The 26,951-nt window shown below is 35.7% G+C and overlaps 1 protein-coding gene across 8 annotated transcripts in view; it reads left to right on the top strand.

The window, feature by feature from the left end:
• DST (dystonin) overlaps window positions 1-26,951 on the top strand; it is a 408,501-nt gene that overhangs the window by 329,921 nt on the left and 51,629 nt on the right. For 7 of the 8 annotated variants that reach the window (XM_004673588.2, XM_012720777.1, XM_012720771.1 and 4 more), the window contains 11 exons: window positions 7,196-7,357; window positions 9,082-9,252; window positions 11,533-11,699; window positions 13,837-13,996; window positions 14,194-14,520; window positions 15,011-15,095; window positions 16,321-16,562; window positions 17,496-17,702; window positions 24,265-24,384; window positions 24,553-24,660; window positions 26,279-26,497. In XM_004673588.2, coding sequence (XP_004673645.1) covers window positions 7,196-7,357; window positions 9,082-9,252; window positions 11,533-11,699; window positions 13,837-13,996; window positions 14,194-14,520; window positions 15,011-15,095; window positions 16,321-16,562; window positions 17,496-17,702; window positions 24,265-24,384; window positions 24,553-24,660; window positions 26,279-26,497 — 1,968 coding nt within the window. The remainder of the gene's footprint in view (window positions 1-7,195; window positions 7,358-9,081; window positions 9,253-11,532; window positions 11,700-13,836; window positions 13,997-14,193; window positions 14,521-15,010; window positions 15,096-16,320; window positions 16,563-17,495; window positions 17,703-24,264; window positions 24,385-24,552; window positions 24,661-26,278; window positions 26,498-26,951) is intronic. The other variant, XM_012720791.1, reaches the window with a different exon arrangement.

Genomic DNA, 26,951 nt, shown 5'->3' with positions numbered 1-26,951 from the left:
ACATATACTTAAACATAATCAGCCAGAAGGCATTTCCCTATAGTTCTCCCAACTTCCAAACTGTACAGTACCTTTTTTCTCATCGTGTTTCCTTGTATAAGTTGTGTAACTGTGTAAGTTGTGTTAAGATAATGGCACTGTATTCTACACCAGTGCCTTGCCAAGGCTTACCATGGTGTTTGGCAGAGAGCAAGGACATTTTATGAATGGTTGAATTTATGTGAGTTACCTATGTAGTTTTAAAAATAAAACTATGCACTTCAAAAAGTGTGGTTACAAATGTTGCTCTTCTCAGCCTTACATAAGGTTAAAATAATTTGTGCTAATGATTCAGAATTAGAGTATGAGATGGACTGAATGAAAGTAATTTTTCTCTTGAAAAGATCCAAGCAGATTTCAAAATATTTAAAGAAGGACACTTACTCATTTTATGGACATTTTATTATTTAATATTGCCATAAATAAGTAATCTTGTAGGCTGTATATCAAGTTTCTAGCAGTTGGGTGTAAAATTCTAGTCTCCTCTTACTCCCTGCCTACTGCCCAATCCATTGTTCAAGCTTAATAACTCTGTGTACAGTTTTCTTTCTCTTATCATCAGGCCTCAGAACAGCCTGTGTACTTGAACACTAAACACTACAGGTTCAAATGCTTGCTGAAATATTTTCACTTCTTCACTATAAACAGTGGCTTTGGTGTTGAGATATTAATGGGGATTTAGAATTGCATCTAATTTTTGAATGAGTGTGTTACCTATAGATTTCTGGTTATAGATAGATTTTTTTTTCTTTAAGATTCAGTTCTTAGAGTTGTAAATATAACCTTGAAATAATATTTTTTCGGTAAAGATGCAAAGTTCCCTGCTCACCTTTTCTGTAATTACCTATGAAGTATAAGTTTGTATTGAAGTAGAACTGCCTTCTTCATTTGAGTTCAGTGCAGTTTTATTTATATTCCTTTTTTTGAGATTGAGACTAGACAATCTTCTCTCATTTGTTATTCTGTTTGCTACACTGGAAGTGCTGTTTATTTTGTAAAATAAAAGGTTTTATATCATTTTACTTAAAGCTTTTTCGCACAAATACTGAGGTTTGGCTTGCTGAATTTATTTTCGAACTGTGACATTTATTCAATAGCAAAAAGCCTGTGGGTGTTATTTTGTTTATTAAATATCCAGAGTCACTTAACTGCCCTTGGTCTTTGCCTAAGTCCTGCCTTAATCTCAAGAATCTAGTATGGTTATTGGTAATTACAAATATTCATGTCAGCAGTGCTCAGGGCTCTGTTATCCCGGGGGAGTAATTTACTCTGGAGAACAGTTAGACCTAAAGTTGGGTTCTTAAAAGGAATAAAACAATGCTGGAGTTCAAAGTGATCCTTTCCGTGTATCACAGATACTATTTAAACAACGGACTCTGCAGCAACCCTGTGTGAATGTTTTCAACTGGAGGGTAGTCCCCCATTTAATATTCAGATGGATTCGGTCACCACACTTTCACAAAATGATTTCTCAAGGAGCTCCCGGTGTCAGGTTCTGCCTCTTGGGATCCCCTCCCTTTTGAACTAGTTTGGCTTTCAGCGATCTCTGAACCGGAGCTCCGCAGTTCCAGGACTTGGTCTGATTTGTGCTGATGTCACCACCTAGCTGTTGCACTGCAGCCTCTCGGCCTCTGGGTACCTCCCTCTCCAACAGCTCTCCGCTCCGGAGATACAAGGAGTCAAAGGAAAGATGACTGCTAAGTTAAGTCACAGGAGGGCATAGCAGGGAAAGGAAGCGATACAGCTGTTCTTCTGGAGCACTCAGTGGGTAAAAGGGCGAAGCAAATGTTGCCTGAAGAGCGAGGACGTTGCTGGAAGCACCCTTTCTCTGGAGGATGCCTGCCTGGGAGCGGAGCACTCCGAGGAGCTGGGAACAGCGCGTGAGGTCCCTGCTGGAGTTACTTTTCTGCCTCCTTCACCGCCACCTCTGCCTCTTTACAGCTGTAGTTAAAATGAAAGCCAAACTGCGGCCTCCGTTGATCAATTTCAAAGGATAGAATTGGTTTTCAGCTGAATGTGAATACCCTGCGTGTGCCTTAGAAGAAACCCGGAGCTCTTTGCTGCAATTGCCTCAGGTGGAATAAGCCCTTCATAAGAAGGTTCAGATAAGACATTGGAAATTATTTTTATTTTAAAGGGGAGTTCTGTAGTGCACCATGCTTTCTAATTAGTTCCTTTAAACAGTTGCTGGAGTGGACTAAGATTGATTGTTAAATGTCTAATTTTTTCCCCCCCTTTGGGTAGTTCTGAATAGCTTCAAAGAAGCTTAATAAAAGAAGAAAAACTGTGTTCTGACTTGAGATTAGCTATGGCTACTCCCAAAAAAAGTGAAGGAAAATTTTAACTTTCTTACAGCATTAGACTTAACTTATTTTTCACTGAAGATTTTTTCTGTGCCTTGAACAATACATGGTCACTGTGTTTATCTAAGTTTCTGAGACTGGTTTATTTATAAATGAGATGGAGTTTTGCAAACCATATTTAAATGGATTACAGTTAACCTATTCTGCCAAAATTAGCACTCAACCTGTTAAAATGCTTGCTCATTTGGAAATTTTAATCTGAAAAACCACAGAAGCAAAATCAAACTATAAAGGCAAATGGACTGACAATGGAGTGTTCTGGTGTTTGAGCCCCTGTTATGTGTGTTTTTGATTTTTTTTTTTTCTAATTTGGAGTCAGTGAAAGGGACTTTGGGGACTAAGAAGGGAGAGGGAGGAGGAAGATTTCTTTTTTCTATTCTTGATGCACTTTATTTTTTTAGTAATTCTGAAGGCAGCCAGGTAAAAGGATAGTTAGTTGCATTTAGACCAATGCACTGAAAATGACCTCATATGTTAGAACATATATTTTTCAAGTGTGTGTCTTTATGTGGAAGGCACTTTATAATTCTGTTTGCAAGTATATACTTTGAAAGATGCTTTACTTTATTTCTTATTCTCTGTGTCAAGAACTGCAATATTTGTTTTAACTCTCTACAAAATGGGGAAGCCACTTAGCAGACCAGACTGTTTACGTCAGAATCCCCCATGTGTAGGGAAAGGTGAAGAAGAGGAGGACCTAAATATTGAAGACTGTTATGTTCCACAGCGGTCCATCTATGATACTGTTAGACTAAATGAACAGATAGACTCTGGTTCAAAAGGCAGCCTGTCGTCTAGGCATTTTACAGATCGGACTTTACCTTACAGTCACAGAACACTGGATGTTAGTTCTTTATGCTCGAACGGTGCCCTTGCTTCTTCCAGTGTGTTTGAGCTGAGGGGTCGTGAAGCTAACAAACTAGATGAAAAGATGATCTTTGATGCACTCAAACTAAATAGTGATATCATTCGAACTACAGGATTACCTAAAGCCAAATCTCATGCAGAAAAGAAAGAGCATAGACGGTCATGGCGAATGTTTCTCCCAGCCAATTTTATGGATTATGCAAACAAAAGTGAAAGCTCTTTTGTTGAACCTGCTGATATGTCAGATGTTGTTACCAAGGCAAGCAAGTGCAGATGGGGTACTAATTCTCTCACATCAGAGGAGGATGACTCTGGTTTATGTAGCCCTCCAGCAGAGAGGGATGAAAAACAGAACATTTTAACTGGAGACCAGCCACGAATTAGAAGCTTATCTTCTGCTGAAGACATTCATATAGCAGAGCAATATAGGTCATTTTTTACTGTTAATTCCACTAAGGAACAAAAAATCCCACTGCTTTCATGTAGAAGTGCCCACCCTGATGAAAACTGCAAAATGATTTTACATGATATGTCTCCAGCAGAGGAAAGAAAACATGTCAGTGGTCAAAAGGAAATACATGGTGAAAACTGCTGTCTGCAGAATGATTTGAAAGAGAGCACTATTAAGTTTGACCCACTAATTATGACAAAAGAGGGAGATAATAAGTGTACTTCTAACTCAAGAGAAGAAAGAGAATTCCATATCACATCAATAAATAGGGAATTTATAGAAGACTCTCCTGTGGATTTGGATACTCCTCATACAGATCTGAGGAGAAATGATGTAGATTGTGGTAGCACAAGTTTGGTAGAAAATGTGACACTATTGACACCAAATGGTTCAGAAGAATCCGACATAGCATCTAAAAAGGAAGTGGGGGCTCCCCTTTCAGCCCAGGAGATGGAAGTGATTCATATGAAGTGCTCCCAGAAATTCATACCAGTAAGAAAGAAAACAGCTCCCAGAAGAACAAGGGCCCAGGCGGTAATGTTGGATACATTCTGTAATGGTTTTCCGTCAGACCAGGTAATTAATGGAATTGTGAAACTGCAATGCCAGGAGTTCCTGGCTCTGTTTTAAGTGCTTACTAGTATCTCCAACAAGTCAAATCCAGTCTTTTATTTTGGGAGTTTAGCAAATATCCTACAAGAGTTTAGATCTTGAGAAGTTGACCTTTATAACAAATTAATTAGAAGCCAATTTTGAAAAAAAGAAAAGTATTCTGTGCCACTCAGTGTCCTCCTACTGACTGTGCACATAGTGGCTGTTCCCCTTCATTTAGAATGACTCCACTGTGAATTTATATTAGCATTAGACTTTTATACAAATTGTGGCTTAAGACACTGCCATTTAAGGGCAGCTGCATTGGATTTATTAAGCTTGAAAATACTGTCATGAAGATACAAAAAGTATTGTGTTGTTGTAGTCTATCAATTAAGCTATTCAAAATGTTTTTTTTTTAAATTGTGCTGCATATTTTCTTAATAGCTCTGTATCTGCAAATGGAGACTTTATTGTGCTGCATCTTGCAGTCCTTATAACTGAATTTTTTGTAAGTGGTGAGTGAGGTTAGAAAGTAAAGAGTGTAACCTTGTAATAAGTAGAGGTTGTTTGTCAAGCCTGTAATTTTTTTCTTCCCACTCAGATTGAAGTTTAGCTATTTTGGTATTTTTAGTAAGTTCTTCTGGTAAACTTTGCCTCAGAGGTCATTTTATTTTATTTTAGGCATCTTTTTGTGTTTGTGTGATGATGGATTGGATTAGAAGGAGAGTCATTCTTCAAAGCCATTTTGTTAGCAGTGGAGATAAGGAATTTGGATAATATCAGAAAAGTTTCACATCTTGGTGTATGACACAATTGCTGTATTTGGGGAAATCCCTTTCCTGAGCATGGACTAAGTGGCATGCTAATTTAAAAGCTTATTAGCAAAGTGCTTTTTTTTTTCCTTCTATAAGTGATTTTGTAGTTTATTTGTAAAAAGTAATTAAGTCCTTAGCAGTCTGTATAGATTCTTTAGTAGTCACTTTACTGTTTTTTCTAGTACTTTAGAAATTTACTGTAGGCTCACCTACACCTACTCTAATATGAAATCTTAAAAATAATTTCTTTAAAGTAAAAATCTCAGAGGAGGTTAAGAGTGTTTATTAGAAGAGCCTTAATCCATATTTCTAAGACATAGACATAGAGTCCTGAAATCTATGAGGGAGAATAAAAATGTTCCCTACACTTACATACAAGAAAAGGCCCTAGAACTCATAATGTAGCAGTTTTCATCCCTACCTTTCTTATAAGTAGTTAAAATATCCTCAGTTAGTAGTTCCTAGAAGTAGTGACTTCAAAAGGAGTATAGATAAGAAGTCATTGTGCCAAATTATACATTCAACACCTGTAACTTTCTTATTGACTTATTAGGTAAATTAAGGCCTTTTAAAAAATTACAAAACATTTTTTTAATTCTCAATGATTTGGGAGAATGCTTATAATAATTTCTTTTACATTTAGAATTACAGAGAAAAAATTACATAGAAAAAAATTGATCAGTGTGGGAATTGTCTATATGTATTAGTAGTTTGGACATTTCACTAAAAAGGAGACTTTCAAAGGAAATAATCACTTGTTTTGCTGATCCTTAATTTACTCATTCCTATAGTACACAGAAGTAGCCAGCAAGCTAAGGCTGAAGGCCAGAATCTGGAGAGTTTGTCTGTTGGAACTGCTACATACTTCACAAAATATTTTCTATGTAATTTTTAAGTGCTACTTTGAAATTGTCCTTTATTTAATGTTTTCATATATTCTGACGGTATTCACTTGAACCACTGGTATATTTACAAAGTGCACTGAAGTGTAGTGACTTAAAATCCCAAACCTTGTCTTACCATAACGTCCATCTGAACTTTTTCTGCCTTAGTTAACTTATTTTCTTTATGGCATCCTTCAATACCTACATTAAAAACATTTGTATTATACATTGAAAAAGTTGATATACCCCTAGTATAATCTCTTGAGAGGCTGATTTCACCCACTCCAAGATACCAATTTAATTTTTCTTTACTGATACTCATTGGGCAGATAATCATTGAGTACATATTACAAACTAGGTACTGTGATAGGTCTAGAGCAAAGAAATACTATAAAGGTAATAGAAATTTCTGCTTTTGTGGAGCCTGTTCTTAATCTAACACATTAGACCTTTTGCTAGTTATAGCAAGTAGGGGACAATAAAATGGTTGGTATGGAGAGTTAGGAGAGAAATAGATGCAGTGACCAGAGAGTAATTACTGTGCTGTTGATGTGATGTGTGTGATTGGATGGATCCATGGGGTAAAGTCTCTGTGCCCCTTGAAGCCCACGGGCTTATCTTAATAGGTAGAGATTCCTACTATGCCACTTCTGCCTGTATCTTTTGTCATTTCCTTTTCCTGTACTTTTGGGGCTCTGGCCAGCCATAAGTTGGTCTCTTATCTCATCTCCTATCAGTGATTCTTACCTGAAATTTGAGTCTCAAACTTAATTGCCAACTAGCAGTGGCCATCCTCAAAAGAGATGATAAAAGATTCTTTCCTAGTAAGATTCATCTTGGACCCATCTTGCTTCTTAGAATTTTTCATACTTTATTTGCTGGAGTTCAGAAATTTCTGTTACTCTTACAATGAAACAATAAAGAAAAGATACATGCATTCTTTTTGGTTTTGAGGTAATTTGATTAAATGCACTAAGCATATTTTCTTTAATATTCACAAATGGTTTTCATGATACTATGAATTTATATTTAGTTTATTTTCTTACCCCTACAATGTAGCTATGACCTATGAATAGGCAACAGCAGTTAATTTTTAATTGCTACCCAGTAATTGAACACTTGATTCTATTTGGTGGTTGTTAGGTGCTATAACACATGTATTTATTGCTTTCCCAACTGTAGGTATTCCAAAAAGAGGAGATTGAACCTTTGCAGGTTAAGCAGCAAGATGTGAACTGGTTAGGTCAAGGCCTTATTCAGAGTGCTGCTAAAGGGACCAGCACCCAGGCTTTGGAGCATGACCTGGAAGATGTCAATGCACGGTGGAAGACCCTCAATAAAAAGGTAATTTCCCCATTGTCACTAGTATTTATTGTGACCATTAATTGTACTTGTAGTAGCCAAGCCTCCCTAAATGTGTCTACTTTTTCTTTTCCTTATAAACTGAATGCCCAGACTCAGATGCCCGCTGGAGCTAGGTCATTGAGAGAGACAAGCTGGGTAAAGAAGGGCCCATCCCTGTTTTTACCCTGACTTTGATAGAGACCCAGCAGTGTAGGTGTGATGGCAGGGCCGGTGATCCATGGCCCTTTGTTGAGAGAGCACCCCGACAATACTAGCAAATCATTCCCAGGTAGGATTCTAGGTTGAACCTAAAATACTAGCAAATCATTCCCATGTCAGATTCTAGGCTGACTTTGCCAGATAGTTTACTTACTTTCCAAAGAACTTGGAAAGCTTACTTTTGTATGTGAAATCTTCTGAGTTCCCAAATGCCAGTAACTAATATCAAACTGCAATAGATTATGATGTGTAAGTAAAAGCCACTGTGTCTCTGTCAACCTGCACTAAACATTTGCTACCCTCTTTATAACCTATTAGCTGCAGATATTTTTTCAGTTATAAATTCTACCTTTCTTAATGTCCACAAGGGAACATGTTAGAAAACAATGTTCTAATATATTACAGAAACACTGCTGACACACAATGATAGTTCTTCACGTGACACAAATTACCAGAAAATTATTTCAGAATACAGTGCTTACCTGGATAATGTTGTCACTCTTGTTTTAGTCTTGCTGGCTTAGATAGCTAAAGAGCTGCCAGGTCTTGAACTACGTCTGTCATTCTTTAATGTTGGATTCGTATTGTGTTCCTCAAACACAATTAGAATTCAGTGTCAGGTGTAAATATATTCCATAGAGCTTAAAATATCTTGTGAAGTACTTTTTCAGTCCAAAAGGGAAAGCTTGATGAGAAGGGCAATAGGATCTCTTTATGTCAGACACAGGGGCTTCCTTTACTAGAATACAAAGACACTGGTGTGTTAGAAAAGGACTCTAGAATTTGAAGCTGTCAGAATTTAATTGCATACTTTATAATCTTTTGCTTAACAAAATACAGTTCTGATTAGTTTTAGTCTTTTTTAAAAGTATCGTTTATGTCTGATATTTAATAGGAAATAAAAACTATGTCCCAAGGATAATTAGGTGTGGCTATCACATTGTTTCTTTCTGTAACCTTGAAACACTTGAATCATTAATTGCTGATCAAAAATACACTGGCAGTTTCACATTAACTGGCATGACATCCCCATTTTTGTGCCTTACTTTCTAAACCTTGCTCTATATGCACTATCATGCTTTGGATGTTTTCAGTAAAAAGGAAAAGAACATATATGACTGAAAAGAACATATATATGAACATAAGCATGGTAGCCCTTTGGCAAATGTCTTTTTTTTTTAAGATTCATTTAAAATCTGCACACAGAATTGGGATATGGGCAAGAGGTGCAGGGACAGTGAGGGGGATTCACCAGAGACAGAGTAGAGTGAGGAGCACAACAGGCAGACTGACGAAGTACACTGCTGAGGGGAGCAGTGGGCAAAACAGGAAGGTTCTGTTGTGCCGTGTGGGTCACCTCCCTGGCAGAATCGAACTGGTACTGAGGTGGCTGCATCCAGTTTCATAATGCTGTGCTTTAACCCGTTGTGCCACCAGGGAGGACCCCAGCAAATGTCATTATTTTATGAAACAAGTAAGTAAAATGAGCAATTGGAACTTTGCAGGTGGCTCAGCGAGCAGCCCAGCTGCAGGAGGCCCTGTTGCACTGTGGAAGGTTCCAGGATGCTCTGGAGTCCCTGCTTAGTTGGATGGTAGACACTGAGGAACTTGTAGCCAATCAAAAGCCACCATCGGCAGAGTTCAAAGTAGTGAAGGCCCAGATACAGGAGCAAAAGGTAAGTTGTTAGTCATACTTTTGTATTGTTTTTCATGTAAAACTTAAAAATGAGAGCTAAAAAAAATTCCATGATTCTATTTATATTAATAATATGTTCTGGCTAGTTGATACTCTAGTCATTATTACTCACTTAATAAATATTTATTGAATATGTGCCAGTGGGTTACATTGTTCTAGGTGTTAGAGACTGACTAAAACAGATAAGAGTTCCTCTGAAGAATTTAAGGTCTTATTGAGAAGGGAGGGACTAGAGAGATAAACAAAGTAACTAAGTCAATGGTGGTAAGTACCAGTGATAAGCAGGCTGGGATGGAAGATAAGAATTTGGAAGTGATAAAGCAAGAACTGGGAACCAAAAGTGATAGAGCAGCTCTAGCTGTGTGTATATGTGTACCTGGCAACATTATATTGATTAGTCAAGGAAATCTCAATGAAAAGGTGAATTTGAAAGAAATAGTGCCCTTTTATATGGTAAGCCAATCCATGTGAAATGGCCATTTTTTTTTAAAGATTTATTTATTCATTCATTCATATAGAACTGGGGCAAAGGCCAGAGATGCGGAGGATCTCTGGTGAGAGGATTCACCAGAGACAGAGTGGGGAGCAGAACAGGCAGATCAACGAAGTACACTGCTGAGGGGAGCAGCGGGTGGGCCAGGAGAGGTCTGCCACGGAAATGGCCATTTTAATAGATTAAATAGGACAGTGTCTACGGTTCAACCTACAAGTAGCAACAGCAGAATGTGCTGTTGTATCTTTTGATACTATTAATATAGGATTAACATATAAAGAGACACTTAGTAGAGGGAGGGTAACTACTTGAGACTGCATGTATAAATTTTACCATGATTGGAATTAACATAGGTATGGGCCTGGCAAACAATGTATTGGTAAGGTTTCTTCTGTATGTAATTTGAAAAAGAGTGGATTAAGAGGCTTCATTTAATTTCGATATTTAATACTATCTCTGTAAAAATTATTTGAAGGCTTTAGCATAATAGGAAATTACATGAGCAATAAAGAAACATAGCTAGCACACACTGCATTTGTGTGAATTTTGAATAATGTAACTTCGACTATTTATAATTTAATCCTTTGTTATCCTTTCAGAGTTAATGCTCTATGCTTAGCCAGCAAAACCTGTTTGTTGATTTTGCTTTATTAATTGCTAGAGGCATTGCTATTCAAGTGTATGCAAAGTAATACACTTAATTAGTTCTCTTTACTGCCTCACACCTGTTATACTTTGGCTATATAATAGCTCTAATCTATGTCAGGAGAGTTTGTATTTCTTCCCCTTGCCATTGAGGTTCTTTTTAAACTTCTGCTTTGGTGATCTTGATCGCAAAATGCAAGTAAGAGAATAATCTAATTTTGTGCTACTTAGTAAATATCCAATCTTAACTGTCAATCAGGATCAGCTTAGGAAGCAATAACGTATTTTATGTTTTATACACCTGTGCCTTTCTCATTACTGTTAACGCAGTACCCTTGCTCCTGAAATACTTGCTTTGATTCTATTAGAGCAAGGAAACCCTGAGTTCTGGCTACCGTTATAAAACATTCAATTCCAGGAGTATTTAGAATTCAATTGAATTTTGCTTCTGCTAAATCCAGAAACAGTAGTCCATTTACACAGATGTAGAGATGTCTGACATGTTCTGTCCTATTCTCCTTTTGGAAATAATTGAAGTTTCTCTTCATTTTCATCTCATAAAGGATTATCGGAGCTTCCTTATAAAAGGAGCCAAGAGCCTATAGTTTTCACCTTACTAAATTGTAAACTTATTCTGAGTCTCAACTTTCTTGTATATAATGGATTTAAATTTTAACATAGGAAAGGTTTAAACAGTAATTATGATTTATCATAACATTTTATTTTTTGTCTCAATAGGACAGAAAAATGTCCTTGTTGGTACACTGGTTAGTATCTTTACTTATCACTAGAACATTCAACAATGTTTAGGGTATTTCTATTTTATTACAATAACAGTAATGTTACTTTCTCATTATTCAGTGGACTTACCCTAAGCAGTACTTTCTATCCTATTACATTAAAAAAATTAATGACAAGTCTAGTGGCCTTGCCAATATTAATTTGCTTTGATATGCCTTTACCACAGTGTCTGACACAACAGTAATGAGTCACTAAGAAAAATGAGTTATTTCAAAAACACTACTACTCAGAACATTTTGAATGTGCATCTTTATATATCTTTTGGTCATAAATCCAAAGTACTTAAAATATGATTTCATGCTTACTGTGTTTTGACTCAAGCTTCTCCAAAGACTGTTGGATGACCGCAAATCCACAGTGGAAGTGATCAAACGAGAAGGAGAAAAAATTGCTGCAACAGCAGAACCTGCAGATAAAGTGAAGATTTTAAAACAACTGAGCCTCTTGGATAGTAGATGGGAGGCATTGCTTACTAAAGCTGAAACAAGGTGACTCAATTCTAATCTCTTGAAAGAGTACCAGTGGGTTTAATATTGATACTTTGTATTTTAACCATATTTATCTTCAATTATAATTTTCCTATGTTTGTCATCTATGTGGACAAAGGAAGCAAGGGCCAGGTTGCCTCTCTCCTAATTCCTGTAAAGATAATATATTGAGGTTTCCAGATTTATCCTATCTCTCTGTCTAAGGAAAGCATGTCTTTCTGGAGTAATTCATTCATTGATTGCGTAGTGATTATCTGCCTACCATGATTCAGGCATAGAGGTGGGCTACAGGAGCGCACTGGGAAGATCATCTTTGTCCTTGGTCAGGGTAAACTCTAGTAGGATTTTTATAGACATAGGGAAGTTATGACACGGGTGATCTTTCAAAGCAAAAGTAAAGGATAATATGGGAGCAATAAGAGGAAGAGACTACTTTAGAGGTAGATCAACTATGGTTTAAAGGGCAAGGAGTTGTGACTAGCACGTGAGACAAGTAGAAGGATATGACATTTATGAATGTTAGCATGCCGAGAACATGGCTCTACTAGATTTGGCACTCAACATAGTTTTTAAATCGTATTTTTTTCATTCTCTGCATTGGCATCACATTGAATAGTGTTGAGTAATAACTGCTCTGAAGTCTGGCCACTAGACTGTTGGGCGAAACTGAGGTGAATCACTAAATAGAAAGAGTATGTCCCATAAATGCCTATCTTTGTTGGAACTAGAATAGTCAAGAGAAACATTTGTCTAATCTTGAGTTAAGGAGTAGAATTAATTGTTGTTCTAGGAACATAGACTAAGGACCATCTGCAGAGCTCAGAGTTTCATGTTGTACTTTAGTATGTACATGTCATATGAACTCTTCTGTATAACGGCTTGGGACATTGTATTCTGGCTGCCATAGAAGATACTCTTAGTGCTTGTTAAAAATTAGTGAATGTGTAGATGTCAGCTTTTCTACTAATCTTCCTTCCTGAATCTTCTTCATAGTGGTATTAAATGAAAGGAGATTGGTCATAGTATGAATCACACACATACTGATAGGTTTCCTCACAGTTTAATTCATTATAAATTAAACTAAACAGCTATTGCTGCTGATTTCTAGATGACTAGATACTTCAGTTTAGAAAAAAAGAGTCATCAATAATAATCCAGAAGTTAAAAATAATATAGGAATTTTATTGATTTCTCAGGATCAAATATATTTCAACTGAAATTTAGCTATAAAAATGCTTGTATATATAGTTTGTGGCCTAATGGTACAGAGATTATATTCAGTATACAATTCTATTCATGTGCCTATTTGTCTTAACTCTCTTTGCCCTCATAGAAGGCTAATTTCTCAAATCATATAATTCTCTAAGAATTAAACATCATCAGAAGTTTAGACAGCAACTCTTGATTCCAACGGAAATGATTTGATGTTGATTCATGTAGTATGTATTCACCATACAGACCAGCATAATGACTTGCCTGAGGTAAAAGCTGAGGACGCTGGAAGTATGTTTCAATTTACATGATAAATTGAAGGAATTATTTTCTCAGATACATTTTAAATCATATTACAAATAAAAGTCAGAAATATTTCTCCTCTTTCTATGATATTTTAAGGCACAAATTCTGACTGTTGCACTTGGGAATCATACCTAACTGAATTTTCAGAAATTGGAATCACTTTTAATTCCACGGTGGAAGAGGTGAAGGAAGCTGTGGATGTTCTTGAGATATTATGTTTACAAATTGATTAAAGCCATCTCAGTTACAGGTGCTGATTGAAGGCAATTAGTACATAGCGCCCTTAAAATGGGATCTGGTATAGAATGTGTTCTGTAAATATTGCCTATTGTTGTCATTATTATTACTGCCATTATTATAGTATATTATTATTATCATCACTATTTTAATTGTATTATAACCAAGTTACTTAAGACTTTGTTGACATTCAGGCACTTAAGGCAGGTCTATTCTTTAATTTTACTTAATAGGAGAACTAAATGTGAGAGATTATAATTTTAACCTTAGATGTATTCTACAAAAATATTTAGAATCGAATGCAGCAGCAGGAGTGAAATTTTTGTCGAAAATTTCACACATTCTTCATCCTTAAATGACCTTTATCTTGGCACATTTATAGGAATCGTCAATTGGAAGGTATCTCCGTGGTAGCACAGCAATTTCATGAAACCTTAGAACCACTGAATGAGTGGCTTACAACCATAGAAAAGAAGCTGGCAAATTGTGAGCCCATAGGAACCCAAGCATCTAAACTTGAGGAACAGATTGCACAGCATAAAGTAAGATACCAGTCACATATTAGTAAAAATCAGTTTTCCATGTTGTGGTTTTATGACATAAATTTGAATTATTTACTATTGTTTTGTTATACATATTTCAAACTTAACTCATTTCAAATGCCATTCTTTTGTTCTATTTATGTTTTCATTTTTATCTGCCCCTTTTTTTGTTTCTCTTTTTTTTAAACTTCATTTAGGCTTTAGAAGATGACATCATCAATCACAATAAACACTTACACCAGGCTGTTAGCATTGGCCAGTCCTTAAAGGTTTTGAGCTCCAGGGAGGATAAAGATATGGTGCAGAATAAATTAGACTCCTCTCAAGTGTGGTACATTGAGATTCAAGAGAAAAGTCACAGCAGGTCTGAGCTCCTCCAGCAGGCCTTATGTAATGCTAAAATTTTTGGGGAAGATGAAGTTGAGCTGATGAATTGGCTGAATGAAGTGCATGACAAACTAAGCAAGCTCTCAGTCCAGGATTACAGCACTGAGGGGCTGTGGAAGCAGCAGTCTGAACTTCGGGTATTTTGATTTATTTTATTTTATTTTATTTTATTTTATTTTATTTTATTTTATTTTATTTCATTCATTTCCATTGTCATTTCCTCAGTCTTCCATTATTTATGTGTTATTTTGTTTTGTTATGATTAAGATGGATTCTATACTCAAAAAAGACTGCCTGTATATGGAGACAGTCTTGTTAAAGTAATTGGATATTTTCACTTTTCATTTTGTTAATTCATTGTTTTATACAAAACCCATAATTAACCACTCCTCCAGCAACTCCATACAGCCCTTTCAAAGGGCCCTCAATCTTTTCTGAAAAATTGAATGGTGTGGATTGTGGGAGTTGAATATGGGACTTGGACCACAGTGGTAAGAAAAGGGGTAGACATGAGAATGTGATGATTACTCATCTATATGTCTCTGAAGCCTAATTAAAACTTTCCAACATTAACTTTTAAACTTTTAAGCTATTTTTCCCCCACATAAAATTGATGCCTATGTTTAGGTTCTGCAAGAGGACATCATACTCAGAAAACAGGATGTTGACCAGGCATTACTAAATGGACTAGAACTACTTAAACAAACGACAGGTGAGATCATCTTCTAAATCAAATAACCATGCAGTTAGCATTTTGCATCACTTTCCAAATATTTTAGGCAGGGGGAGGAATAAAACACTTTATCATTTTTGAACCACTTTAAGACTCCATTCTGGAGAATGCTTTGAAAGCCAATCAGAGGAGTTTTGGATAGGATCTCACTTGTTTTTCCATGATCTCACTTGAATTCTTAATGGAAGTTGTATGAATTACTCATATCATACAGTACTGTAATCCAGAAGATGGTCAGAAAAGCCCGCAGTAGAATTACATTAGTTTTCCACTGTGGACAACAGTTGTTCTACATTAGCACATGGGCTGTCAACAAATATTTTTTTAATTTTAAGATCGATTCCCTTTAGTGACACGTATTTTGCCTCTTCTTAGACTTCATTTCTCCATGCTTGAATTCATTATATATGACATAGGAATAAACTAACATTTTTAGTAATTTCCTTGTGTAGATATGTTTCACAGTTTAGTATATGCGTGTGGTGTAATTATGAATTGGAGGAATTCAGTATAGTATCTAGAGTTTTGAACTAGAATTCTAAGTCCCATGATACGATTTCTTTGATGTTGTGGCAACTGAGGACATCCTGGTATATAGTACAGATGAATTTGCTATTTTTAATAAATGTATAAAACAAAATATGAATGTGTATGTATAAGTAAAATACATATGAAATGTGTGTCTATGTGTGCACACGTGCATGTCCACGTGCTAGTCAGGCACTGCTACAAACATTTTGCAAATTTAAATTCATTGAGTTTTTGTCCCAACCTTAACCTTATGATTTAGTATCTATTCTTATCCCCTGTAATGATGACTCACAAAGGGCAAAGAGAGGTTGACTATCTTGTATAGGTAAGAAGCCACAATGCCAGTATTTGAATGCAGGAAGTTCTCAACCCCTGTGCTTGAAAACTGAGAGCACCCTTCAGATAGATGCCCAGTGATGTTTTCCACATACCTGAAACGTCTGTAGTCCTTCCAGTTTTCAAATTTGCATTTCCAGAACTGTTTACATTTTCCAGAATCCTGGGGTGGATTAAAACTCAGGAAGGGCTTCTCTTGGGTCAGATCTTTAGAAAAAGGTTTCCTATATTTTTAATTCCACAGAGAATATGATCAGTGTACAATTGTGTATGAAGAGACCCCACCACCACGTTTGATTTCCCTTTTGTGAGATATAACACACCTTTGAAATTTTAGGTGATGAAGTTTTAATAATTCAAGATAAATTGGAAGCCATTAAAGCAAGGTACAAAGACATTACTAAACTGAGCACGGATGTAGCCAAGACTTTGGAACAGGCACTGCAGCTCGCACAGCGGCTGCACTCTACACATGAAGAGCTCTGCACCTGGCTGGACAAAGTGGAGGTAGAATTACTTTCATATGAAACTCAGGTTCTGAAGGGAGAAGCAGCAAGCCAAGCTCAAGTGAGACAAAAAGTAAGCTCTGATTTATACATTTTGGATCTGTTTGTTATCTCTTGAGGAGTCTTACTCACGGAGGAATGAAATACTTGTCTCCTGTCATTACTAATATGCTGAAGGACGCCTTGGTGGGCAGGGGCCCTATGAAAATTGGCAGCAGAACAACTGTTTAAAAATTTTGAAATCCAGAAATGAGAACACTGTATTATAAGCGTATTGCAATGTGTTTCCAGAGATGTAATGGTTTTGAGTATAGTTTATTACACAAGAGACAGAATGTTGAATACTGTTTCTGGATGGGGGAGGTGGGGTGTAGGAAAATGGTCATCATTTCAGAGATATATGCTATTTGGTTAGAATAACTTTTCAATGTACATAGCATGTGGTGTTTACTCATTATATTGCAAAAATACTACTTAACCATGCTAAGCATTTTTTATTTTCAGAGATAACAGCCTTTGTTTTTATCATCCCTAAGGTATAATCATGTGAGTTAAAGGGAGTTGGTGAGGTCAGGCGCCCTGACCATACAATGCTTTAACTAGAATGATATAAAGCCAGTATGATTTTGACTTGTACTTTCCTTTTTATTTAGAGGTTACCAGAGGCAAAGAATAATACTAACTTAGAGGTTACCAGAGGCAAAGAATAATACATGTAACTTAGTTTTGTTTCCCAGACTTCATACATTTATATTAAATTTCAAAGATAAAATCTTGCCTTGCTGACAAATGAATACGGTTTTCTTTGGAACTTCTCAGGAAACACTTTCCCTTTTCGCAAAATAACTTTAAATAATAAAGCTCTATAAATCTTAATGGAAACTGAGGGGCCAAAATATCCCATTATTTGCAAAAAACTGCAAAAAACTTTAACTCTCAGGACAATTAAAATTCACACTCTTTGGTAGTACTCACAGATTGCATGTTTTCTTAATTCTGTCTTCAGGAACTAAAAAAGGAAACCAAAAACAGCAAAGCCTTATTGGACTCCCTCAATGAAGTAAGCAGTGCTTTGCTGGAACTAGTACCCTGGAGGGCAAGGGAAGGACTTGAAAAAATGGTGGCTGAGGACAATGAGCGCTACCACTTAGTGAGTGACACCATCACCCAGAAGGTGGAGGAGATCGATGCTGCCATTCTGAGATCACAGCAGGTAGGGGCAAGTGGTGTGTCCTCTATGCAATAAATGTTCTCCATTTGTTCCCAGAGTTCTTACCTGAACAAAGGTTTTGGTTAATGATGTTTCCATTCATTTCTTATGCTTTGCAAATGAAAGGAGGGGGTTGAAAAGAATTTGACTGTGTTACTTTGACATCTGAGTGCCAGGTCAGGGCTGGTCAGTCCACTGTTAACAGCCATCTGCCTCATTGTTCCCCAGACATAGCCTTAGCAAATCAGCCATTAGGAAGATCAGCCCTGCTTTCCAAACAAAATGTTTTTTTTTTTTGTTTTTTTTTTTGTTTTTTTTTGTTTTTTTTTTTGTCTATATACATGCATTTTGTTAATGCTAATTTATGCCTTGGCTGGTTCTAATTTTTGTCTGATCAATCATTTTGAGTTATGTAAGTCAGCACTAACTGTGCATTTACTTGCAGTTGTGATGATCATAAAGTATTGTTTTTTTAAGGTGACTAAAGGGGGAAAAAAGATAATTTCTAACCTCTCTGCTACTTAGTGTTTATAATTTCATAGTTTTATAGGCATCTTATCTCAAACCATAACTCCTTCAGAAAACTGTGGGCAACTTGCAGGAGTTTGCATATAGATGTTTACAATGCATATTTTGATAAATTTTTATTGAAGTCTTTGAGTATTTACATTAGATTCTTACAACAGATTTTATGTGATGGGGTTAAGTGTGGTATTGCAGTATACTTTAGAGCAAAGCTTGGGGAGGTATTTTTATTAAGCTTTTACAAGTCAAACCAAGAAACATAAATCAAACAGATTGGGTGGGAGCATCGAAAATTAATTTTCTAAGGTCTCCATAAAAGTGTAATTTATATCGTTCTAAAACATAACACTGTACTCATTTTAGTGCTGTGCTATAGAACCACAAAGCTGATGAAACACAATGATAGCAAAAGGCCTGCTGTTTTTTTGAGGGGGAGAGCATTCCTGCTTGAGGAATGTATTTGCATGACTCTGTTTTCAAAGTTTGCATAAATGCGTTTGCCTTATTATTATGGGGAAATGAGTATGTTTGTGAAGTGAATTCCAACTATTTGAAAATACTGAATTTTGCACCAAAATTCATTTGAACATTTCAGAATAGTCACTAAAGACTTATCTCAATAACAAGACAAATACTCTCTTTTATGAGGAGTAAGATTTTCTTGAGAAGTTGACTGTGGTTGGTTAGTTCAGTGACAGGTTGAGTTTGTTATTGGCTCATAGGGGTCATAAACTTAATCTAGTTCTAGTCAAGATTTTGCAATTGTTTTTCTTTTTTTAATTAAAGGTCATGTAATAATTCTTTTTGAATTACAAATATGGGTTAATTAGGAAAATAGCAATTTTTCCCCCTACGAAAATGATTTCTTACAGAAAACTTCAGGATTTTCTGAAAGAATACAGAAAAACCCATGGAAGAAAAATGAGTAGCTAATGTGGTTCTGTCCTTCCAGCCTTCCTTTTAAGGGAGAGAGAATGTGTACTAAAATTATCTTAGTAGCAGTAGGTCCTACAGCGCTATGATATCTAGTGCTCTCAACATCTTTTAGATACTCACGTATATTTTATTCGGCATGTATATGTGCATTTCTGTGAAATACTTATCAATTTGTCCAGAGAGGTATTGTTAGTAAGGTTAAACAGACACACAGTTCAGAGCGAAGAGGAACATGTGCAGTATGTGGGGAAGTGACCTGCATGTGGTCCCACTGACAGTACGTCATGGGGTTGCAACCAGAATTCATTCATTCATTCGTACACATATTTCATTTTTATTGTTTTTTTAATTTTAAATTAATTTTCTTATATCACTGTTCATTTATGTGCAGTAATTGGCAGCTCCTCTCAGGTGTAGTCCCCTTAGTTCTCTTGCTACCATTTTATGCATGGACCAAATTCTCTTGTGTCCTTCCCTTCTTGATTTTGAACTCTCCCCACTCTCTCCCCCTGTCCCTTGCTCTATGCCTCAGATCTACGGTCACCTTGCTAAATTTGTCTTTTTCTTGATTTTTTTTTTTTTTTGGTTTCTCTTAAGATTCCACATATAAGTGAAACCATCCAATATTTGTTGTTTTCTGACTTATTTTGACTAGCATAATCCCTTTCAGTTCCATCCATGTTGTCACAAATGGCATGAAGTTATCTTTTTTGATTGATTCCATCCTGTATCTATATCACATCATCTTGACCCATTCATCTGTTTTTGGACACATAGGTTGTTTCCATATCGAAGCTATTGTAAATAGTGCTTCAGTAAGCATCGGAGTTCAGGTTTCCCTTTAAAATCCATGTTTTTGTATTTGGGGGTAAATTCCTAGGAGTAGAATCGCTGGATCATATTGTAGACTCATTTGTAGTATTCTGAGGAACCTCCACATAGTTTTCCATAATGGCTAGATGATTTCAAAATACCACCAACAGTGTTAGAGAATTCTTTTAACTCCACATCCTCTCCAGCATTTGTTGTTAATCATCCTTTGCCTCCTAAAAATGTAAAATGTTATCAGAAGTGGCTAAATTGTATGTATTTCACTGGGGTTGGAAATTTCAGGCACTTTCAGCAGTTCTAATTGCTTGACATTTTTAAGAAGGCCATAACAACCCAATATAAAGGCACATAAGTGATTTGGGGACTATTAACATAACTAGTTCATTGGATCATTAGGAATCAATGTTGGGGGAAAATAACAGGTCTGCTTATTTCTTTTTAAAAAAACTTGAAGGAAGCCTCCCCCACGGAAGTGAGATTTGCTTAGATCATCCAGGTGTTGGGGTGGGAAAATAGGGCTGTGTTATGAATAATGCTAAGCAAAATGGAAGGAAATGCTAATCAAAAGAAAGTGATAAGACCCTCAGCCAGGGGAAGAGAGTAAAAGGATGTCTTTGAGGTTAAGGTTCACTTATTCTTCTTACTATCTTGGACTTATGTTCTCCCTCAAGAAAAACTTTCTATATAAGTGAGAAAGCAATTTGTCAGATTGGAGAAGCGCTAAAATATTGACTACATACTAATTACTATGGCATTTGAATCCATTTATGTTGAAATTGCATTAATATTTTGAGTTCACAAAGCCCGAATTGCTTACATGCACAGGTGACTTAACATGCAAGTAGGAGTGGACTTTGGAGTCAGGCCAGAGTTTGATTCTCATATGCAACACTGACTAATTGGGTAATTTCTGGTAAATTAGTTATCTCCTCTCTTCTATAGTTTCTTAGTACCTATGTTAGTTGCCATCAGGATTAAAGGAGATATTATGTTAAGTATTTAGAATGGTCTTTGCAGAAGAAAGTTGAAACATTACTCTTTGTTTCTCAGAAATATTTAAATACAGGTGTTTAATATGTCTTTCACTAAATTGTAGGAAATATCTGAAATGTTAATTCAACTGTGTGGTAGGATTTACAGTAGCTACATTTAATGCTTGGGTTCCACTGATGATACCTAAAATACTTCCTAGAGTGTAGTTATCAGCACTACACTCTAACCAACTGAGCTAACCAGCCTAGCCCCTAGAGTGTAGTTACAGCTGAGATTACCTATAACTTGAGGGTAATGTATCAAAATCAATGTTTGCCACCCAGATAAACAGGAAAGAAATTTAACCAAATTTGGTGTAGTAATCTTCCTTTCTGTGTTTTTCACATATAAAATAAGCAGTTTTCATAATCAATTATAAATACATGCATTATAAATGCCATAAATTATCATACAAAAAAAAGAAACATACACATTATATGTTCATCATGATGAGTCATAGATCTAAACTACCTTGCTATATTGTAACTTGCTTCATGTGGACACAATGGCTGTTCTGTTTGCTGTTAAACAATAAATATTTGCTTATTTAATAAAAAAAAGTCTTAAAAGTAACCAGGGAAATTTCTGCTTGAAGTCTTGTTTTCTTTTAGCAGAGTAAATGTTTGTCTTGGTTAAAGAAACAGTGCTTGTTTCAGTTTTCCATTTTGGCAGCTTTGATGGTATCATCATTCTGTTTCTCACTGGGTACTTATTTTAAGGGAGGAAAACTCAGTATGAAATTAGTATTAACAGGTAAAGCCTCAGGTTCTTCATTAGGACTGTCATATAAATGCTGTAAGTAGCAAGAACACAAACAAGATGTTTGGTATATCACTTTATTTTTAAGGACCAGTAGAAGAAAAGTAATAAATGTTAAATTTTATTCAGATATTTCACAGTATTTGTACTCAAGTAGAAAGGCCTAGAATGTTTTTCTGATTTTTGTACAGAGTCACATACTCAGGTTTAACCATGCAGCTTCATTGAACCTGATATTCAACTATGGAAGATTCTTCCACTTGTTTGTCATGAGGATTTTTTCCCACATTTGTACTGTTGAATTAGTTGATAAAAAAAATTTATATAAATCCTTTTTCACATTGGTTAGTAATTAGAATAAGTAAGTTACATTTGAAATGAAATACTATTATACAAATAAATCAAATTAAGATAAAAATTTTCAGGTGGTTTGTCAGAATTACTCTAGAATCCACATTGTTCTTATCTGTTCCAGTAGCAGAAAAATTAATAGATTAGTGAGCAGAACATTTATTAATGTTTTAATAAAGCACAAGCCTCATAGATAAGTTTTTTTGAATAATGATATATATTCAATATACATAGGAAAATCAAACATTCTGTTTGACTACAGGAATGTTCATGTAGTTATTTTGAAAGTACTGTCTTGTATGGGAGCTCTGATGATAAAGCTCTGATTTTCTGCTTAGAACATTGCTAGCGTGTCTATGATCCTCTGAAAGCTGTGACAGGAGGACCAGTGTGACAAGTGTCTTCTAGTCAGTACATATATTAGCACAACTGTTGCCCAAGCACTTTACCAGTCTTAAAGCAACCTGACTTTGCGTCGTATTTTTGGGTAGATGTTGGTTTACACTCAGAATTTGTTCCAGTAGCATTTCTGGGGATGTTTGGTTAAAGATCTGTTAAGCCATAACTTCCCTTTTAAATCCTCATGTAAATCTAAGAATTTTATTTTTGCCCCTGTTATATTTTCATTTGCCCAGAGCTTTTATACAAGGAACAGGGGAAAATCCATCTACTCCCATCTTTGCATGAGTCTATGTAATGTTGCATAGTGTTTCAAAATGAATTATTTTCCAACATAGTTTCTTATCCCCATTCTCTTCAACGACCTTCATCTGAATTTCCAGGTTCTCTGAAAAACTGACAAGTTCTGGCATTATATCACTTATTGAATATGATAGACTCCATCCATCCAAGGCCATTGTTGGCAACCATTTGTCATTGGTTCTTTTGGTGTCACTTGTCCACTTTGCTCATTTGATAGCTGCCACAATACCTTAATCTGATGCAAGGTCTTGAAAATGTTCAAGCTCTTTGATTCAGTAGCCAACTTCCAGGAATCTACCCTAAGGAATTAATTAGAGATACCAACAGAGATTTACATACAAGGATATTCATTATAGGGTTGTTTACATAATAGCAAAGAAATGCAGAAGAGCCAACTTAAAATACTCAGGTATGCTAGAGTACAGTGATGGTATTTTAATATTTCACTTAAAAGAATGTGGCATAGAAGTGTTCATTAAAAATGACAATCAATAGTAACTCCAGGTTTCAATTTTTGTATGTTTTCCTTTATGTTACGATTTCTACCATATTCATGAATTTTGTTATGATCCAGAAAAGAACATCTCTTTAAAAGTTTAAGAATGCTCTTAAATGTTTTCAACTAGCTTTAAATTAGAGGTTAAAAATTATAAATGTGGCCCTCCCTGGTGGCACAGCAGGTTAAAGCACTGCACTAAGAAGCTTAAGGCACTTGCACATGAGTTCGATTCCCGCCTGCCCTGAAGAGATCCACATGGCATGGCAGACCTCTCCTGACCCGCCTGCTGCTCCTCTCAGCAGTGTACTTCGTCAGTCTGCCTGTTCTGCTCCCCACTCTGTCTCCGGTGAATCCTCTCACCCTCTGCATCTCCGGCTTGTATCCCAGTTCTGTATGCATAAATAAATAAATCTTTCAAAAAAATTATACATGAAACATTTTGGGGAATACTCTGCATACATAGAGACATATTTTACACACACATTTACATGTACATATATAATTAATGACAACATGTCATTCTTTTTACTCAGAATCATGACACAGACTGTTAATTGAATGTGAGTTAAAGTCACAGATGAAATGACTGAAAGGTGGTGTCCCACTATTGACTTCTATAGCTGTTCAATTCATACATAACACCTAATGGATTCTCACAACTATCAGAAAAGAAGGCAACAATGTCAGATGTTCTAAAGTCACTAGTGCAGGGTAATAGATTCAACATGCTTCAAGATTTTGTGTTTACTCTGTAGAAAATTCTACTTTCTTTATAACTTCGGGCATTTCATGAATTATTTCAGGATCCCATGAAGAGATAAACTCATATTTTCCAGTTATGTAGCAACATATTTCAAAGAAATATAGGTAGGTATTTTTCTGGCACCAGTTATAGGAACTTGCTGACCTAATTACTTATCTTTTGTTTAGTTTGACCAAGCAGCTGATGCCGAGTTATCCTGGATTACTGACACAGAAGAGAAATTGATGTCTCTGGGTGACATCAGGCTTGAGCAAGACCAGACTTCTGCTCAGCTTCAGGTTCAGAAGGTGAAGAAATACATTTACATTTGCATCTAAATTATTGGCTAGTATGCTCCAAGTCTTGAAAATGTGCTTGCATGATTTACTTTGTAATTTGGTATTTTTAACTTCTTTGCCTAAATGTTTTTATTTTGGCCACACTCTTTTTTTAATCTTTGTATTGGTACATCACAGACATTCACCATGGAGATTTTGAGACACAAGGATATTATTGATGAACTTGTGAAATCTGGACATAAAATCATGACCACATGCAGTGAAGAGGAAAAACAATCCATGAAGGTATAATTTTATCTACATGAATGGTAGTGAGATTCTTGCATTAATAGCATGCACTGAGCTTTCAGTCCTAGAACAGTAATTTTCCTTTGTCCAGAGCTGCCATTTAAACAGTTAAATTGTTAGTTTTAAATAAGTCATTTTCAAGTTCACAGAATAGCAGTGAAGGGAAAATTCCTTAAGGGAAATCATTAGTGCCAATCTTTTTAATAGACATAAAAACTTAATAATTAAGTCCTCCAATAACTGGCACACATAAAACATCCAGTTAATGTTAACTATACATTAATGCCACTATTATCAGTAAATATTATTATTGTAAATGTCAACTCTTATTTACAAGGAACATTGGGATCTCTTGACCTGAAACAGAACCAAAATATGTGGTTCTATCTAATGCTAAACTCCATTCTGTATAAAGTCACAGTAAGCTATTGATACATAGGGAAAGAATGAGTTGAATACTTCAGTAAGAATCCAGTTTATGTAGCTTTAATGATCTTTTAGGTTGATAAAAACCAGTCATAAGTAAAAATGTTTAGTTTAATTCATATTAAGACATCTGAGTAGCCTAAAAAATGAATTTATGTTAATCCTTTTGGTAGGAAAATATATCATCACCAAAAATTTTTATTAAATGTCTATGTGAAGACCACATTTTTATAGAAGATCATATTTTAAAGACTGTGCATTGCTGTTAGTGTCTAACTTAGGGGAAAATCATGCACAATGTGTATTGATCCTTCTTTTTTCATTTATATTCTCCAATAGTGACTCATTTATGTTTTAACCTTCCCTTTAGTTTTTTGCAGAGATTTTGACATGAAAAAAATTAGATCAGCATAAAATAATTCCTGGGTCATTGTATGATTTTGATTATTATTGCATTCTATCTTTTGCTGTTAATTTGTGATAAAATCTTATACCATTTTCTCAATCACTATAATCACTCATAAAACAGCATCTATCATAGTGTTCTTTGAATCTAACATATGTAATTAATTTTTTTTAACTAGAAGTTTCTCTTACAGTTTCATTCACACAAGGTAACCCCCCTTTTTTTTCGGTATAGAAAGTAATATAAATGTCACTAATCTCGTATGAGACTTGTTTTTAACATAGAGGACATTATATGAGTAACTGGAGAATTTTGTTTGTTTGCTTATATATTGTGTTGTACTACCTAATACTATTTTTTAGAAGTTTTTTATTAAACTCCATGATTTTTAATAAGTGAATGAAAAATTCCATTGTATACCATAATTTATTAGATCTCTAATTGTACTTTTAAGGTGTTTCCACATTCTTGCTATATACATGAAACATGTTTTTGTAGGAAGAACACTTTACAGTAGAATATAATTTAGTCTGAGAAAGGAAAAATAATCCCCTCTCATATGCAACAGTATCAGTGAACACAGAGGACTTTAATATAAACTTCTATCCATTAAAGCAATTAAAATTTAAAGCTATATTGATTTGTTAATTTTACATACATTTTTGAGCACCTGCTTATCTGTGGGGATATATTGCTGCATAAACCATTCTGGAGAATGTGTTTTTCTTGACTTACCTGACCACCATAAAAGCCACTTAAACATGCCATCATCTTATTTTCTAGAATAAACTGGACAAAGTATTAAAGAATTATGATGCCATCTGCCAGATAAACTCAGAGAGATATCTACAATTAGAAAGAGCACAGTCCCTGGTTAACCAGTTCTGGGAAACATATGAAGAACTTTGGCCATGGCTTACAGAGACACAAAGAATTATCTCTCAGCTTCCTGCTCCAGCCCTTGAATACGAAACTCTAAGACAACAACAGGAAGAACATCGGGTAAGCCTGGAGTAAAGGAAAAAGTTATATTCCCATTAAAAGAAATTTATAATTAAAAAAAAAATTACTTATTTATTCATACAGAACTGGGGTATAAGGCAGAGGTGCAGGGGCAGTGAGAGGATTGACCAGAGACAGAGTGGGGAGCAGAACAGGCAGATAAATGAAATACAGTGCTGATAGGATCAGTGGGCAGGTCAGGAGAGGTCTGCCGTGCCATGTGGTTACCTCCGAGGCCAGGGATTGAACTCACACTGAAGTGGATATGGCTCACTTGAAATGCTGCAGCCTAACCTGCTGTACCACCAGGGAGGGCTCTAAAATTTGTGATTTTTTTTTTTAAAGATTTATTTATTTGTACATACAGAACTAGGGTACAGGCCAGAGGCTCAGGGGCAGTGAGAGGCTTCATCAGAGACAGAGTGGGGAGCAGAACAGGCAGATCTACGAAGTA

This window comes from Condylura cristata, unplaced genomic scaffold (genome assembly GCF_000260355.1).
Source record: "Condylura cristata isolate star-nosed mole 26May11 unplaced genomic scaffold, ConCri1.0 scaffold00001, whole genome shotgun sequence".
In the NCBI taxonomy this organism is placed as follows: domain Eukaryota; kingdom Metazoa; phylum Chordata; class Mammalia; order Eulipotyphla; family Talpidae; genus Condylura; species Condylura cristata.
This window is presented reverse-complemented; position numbering and strand designations above follow the sequence as displayed.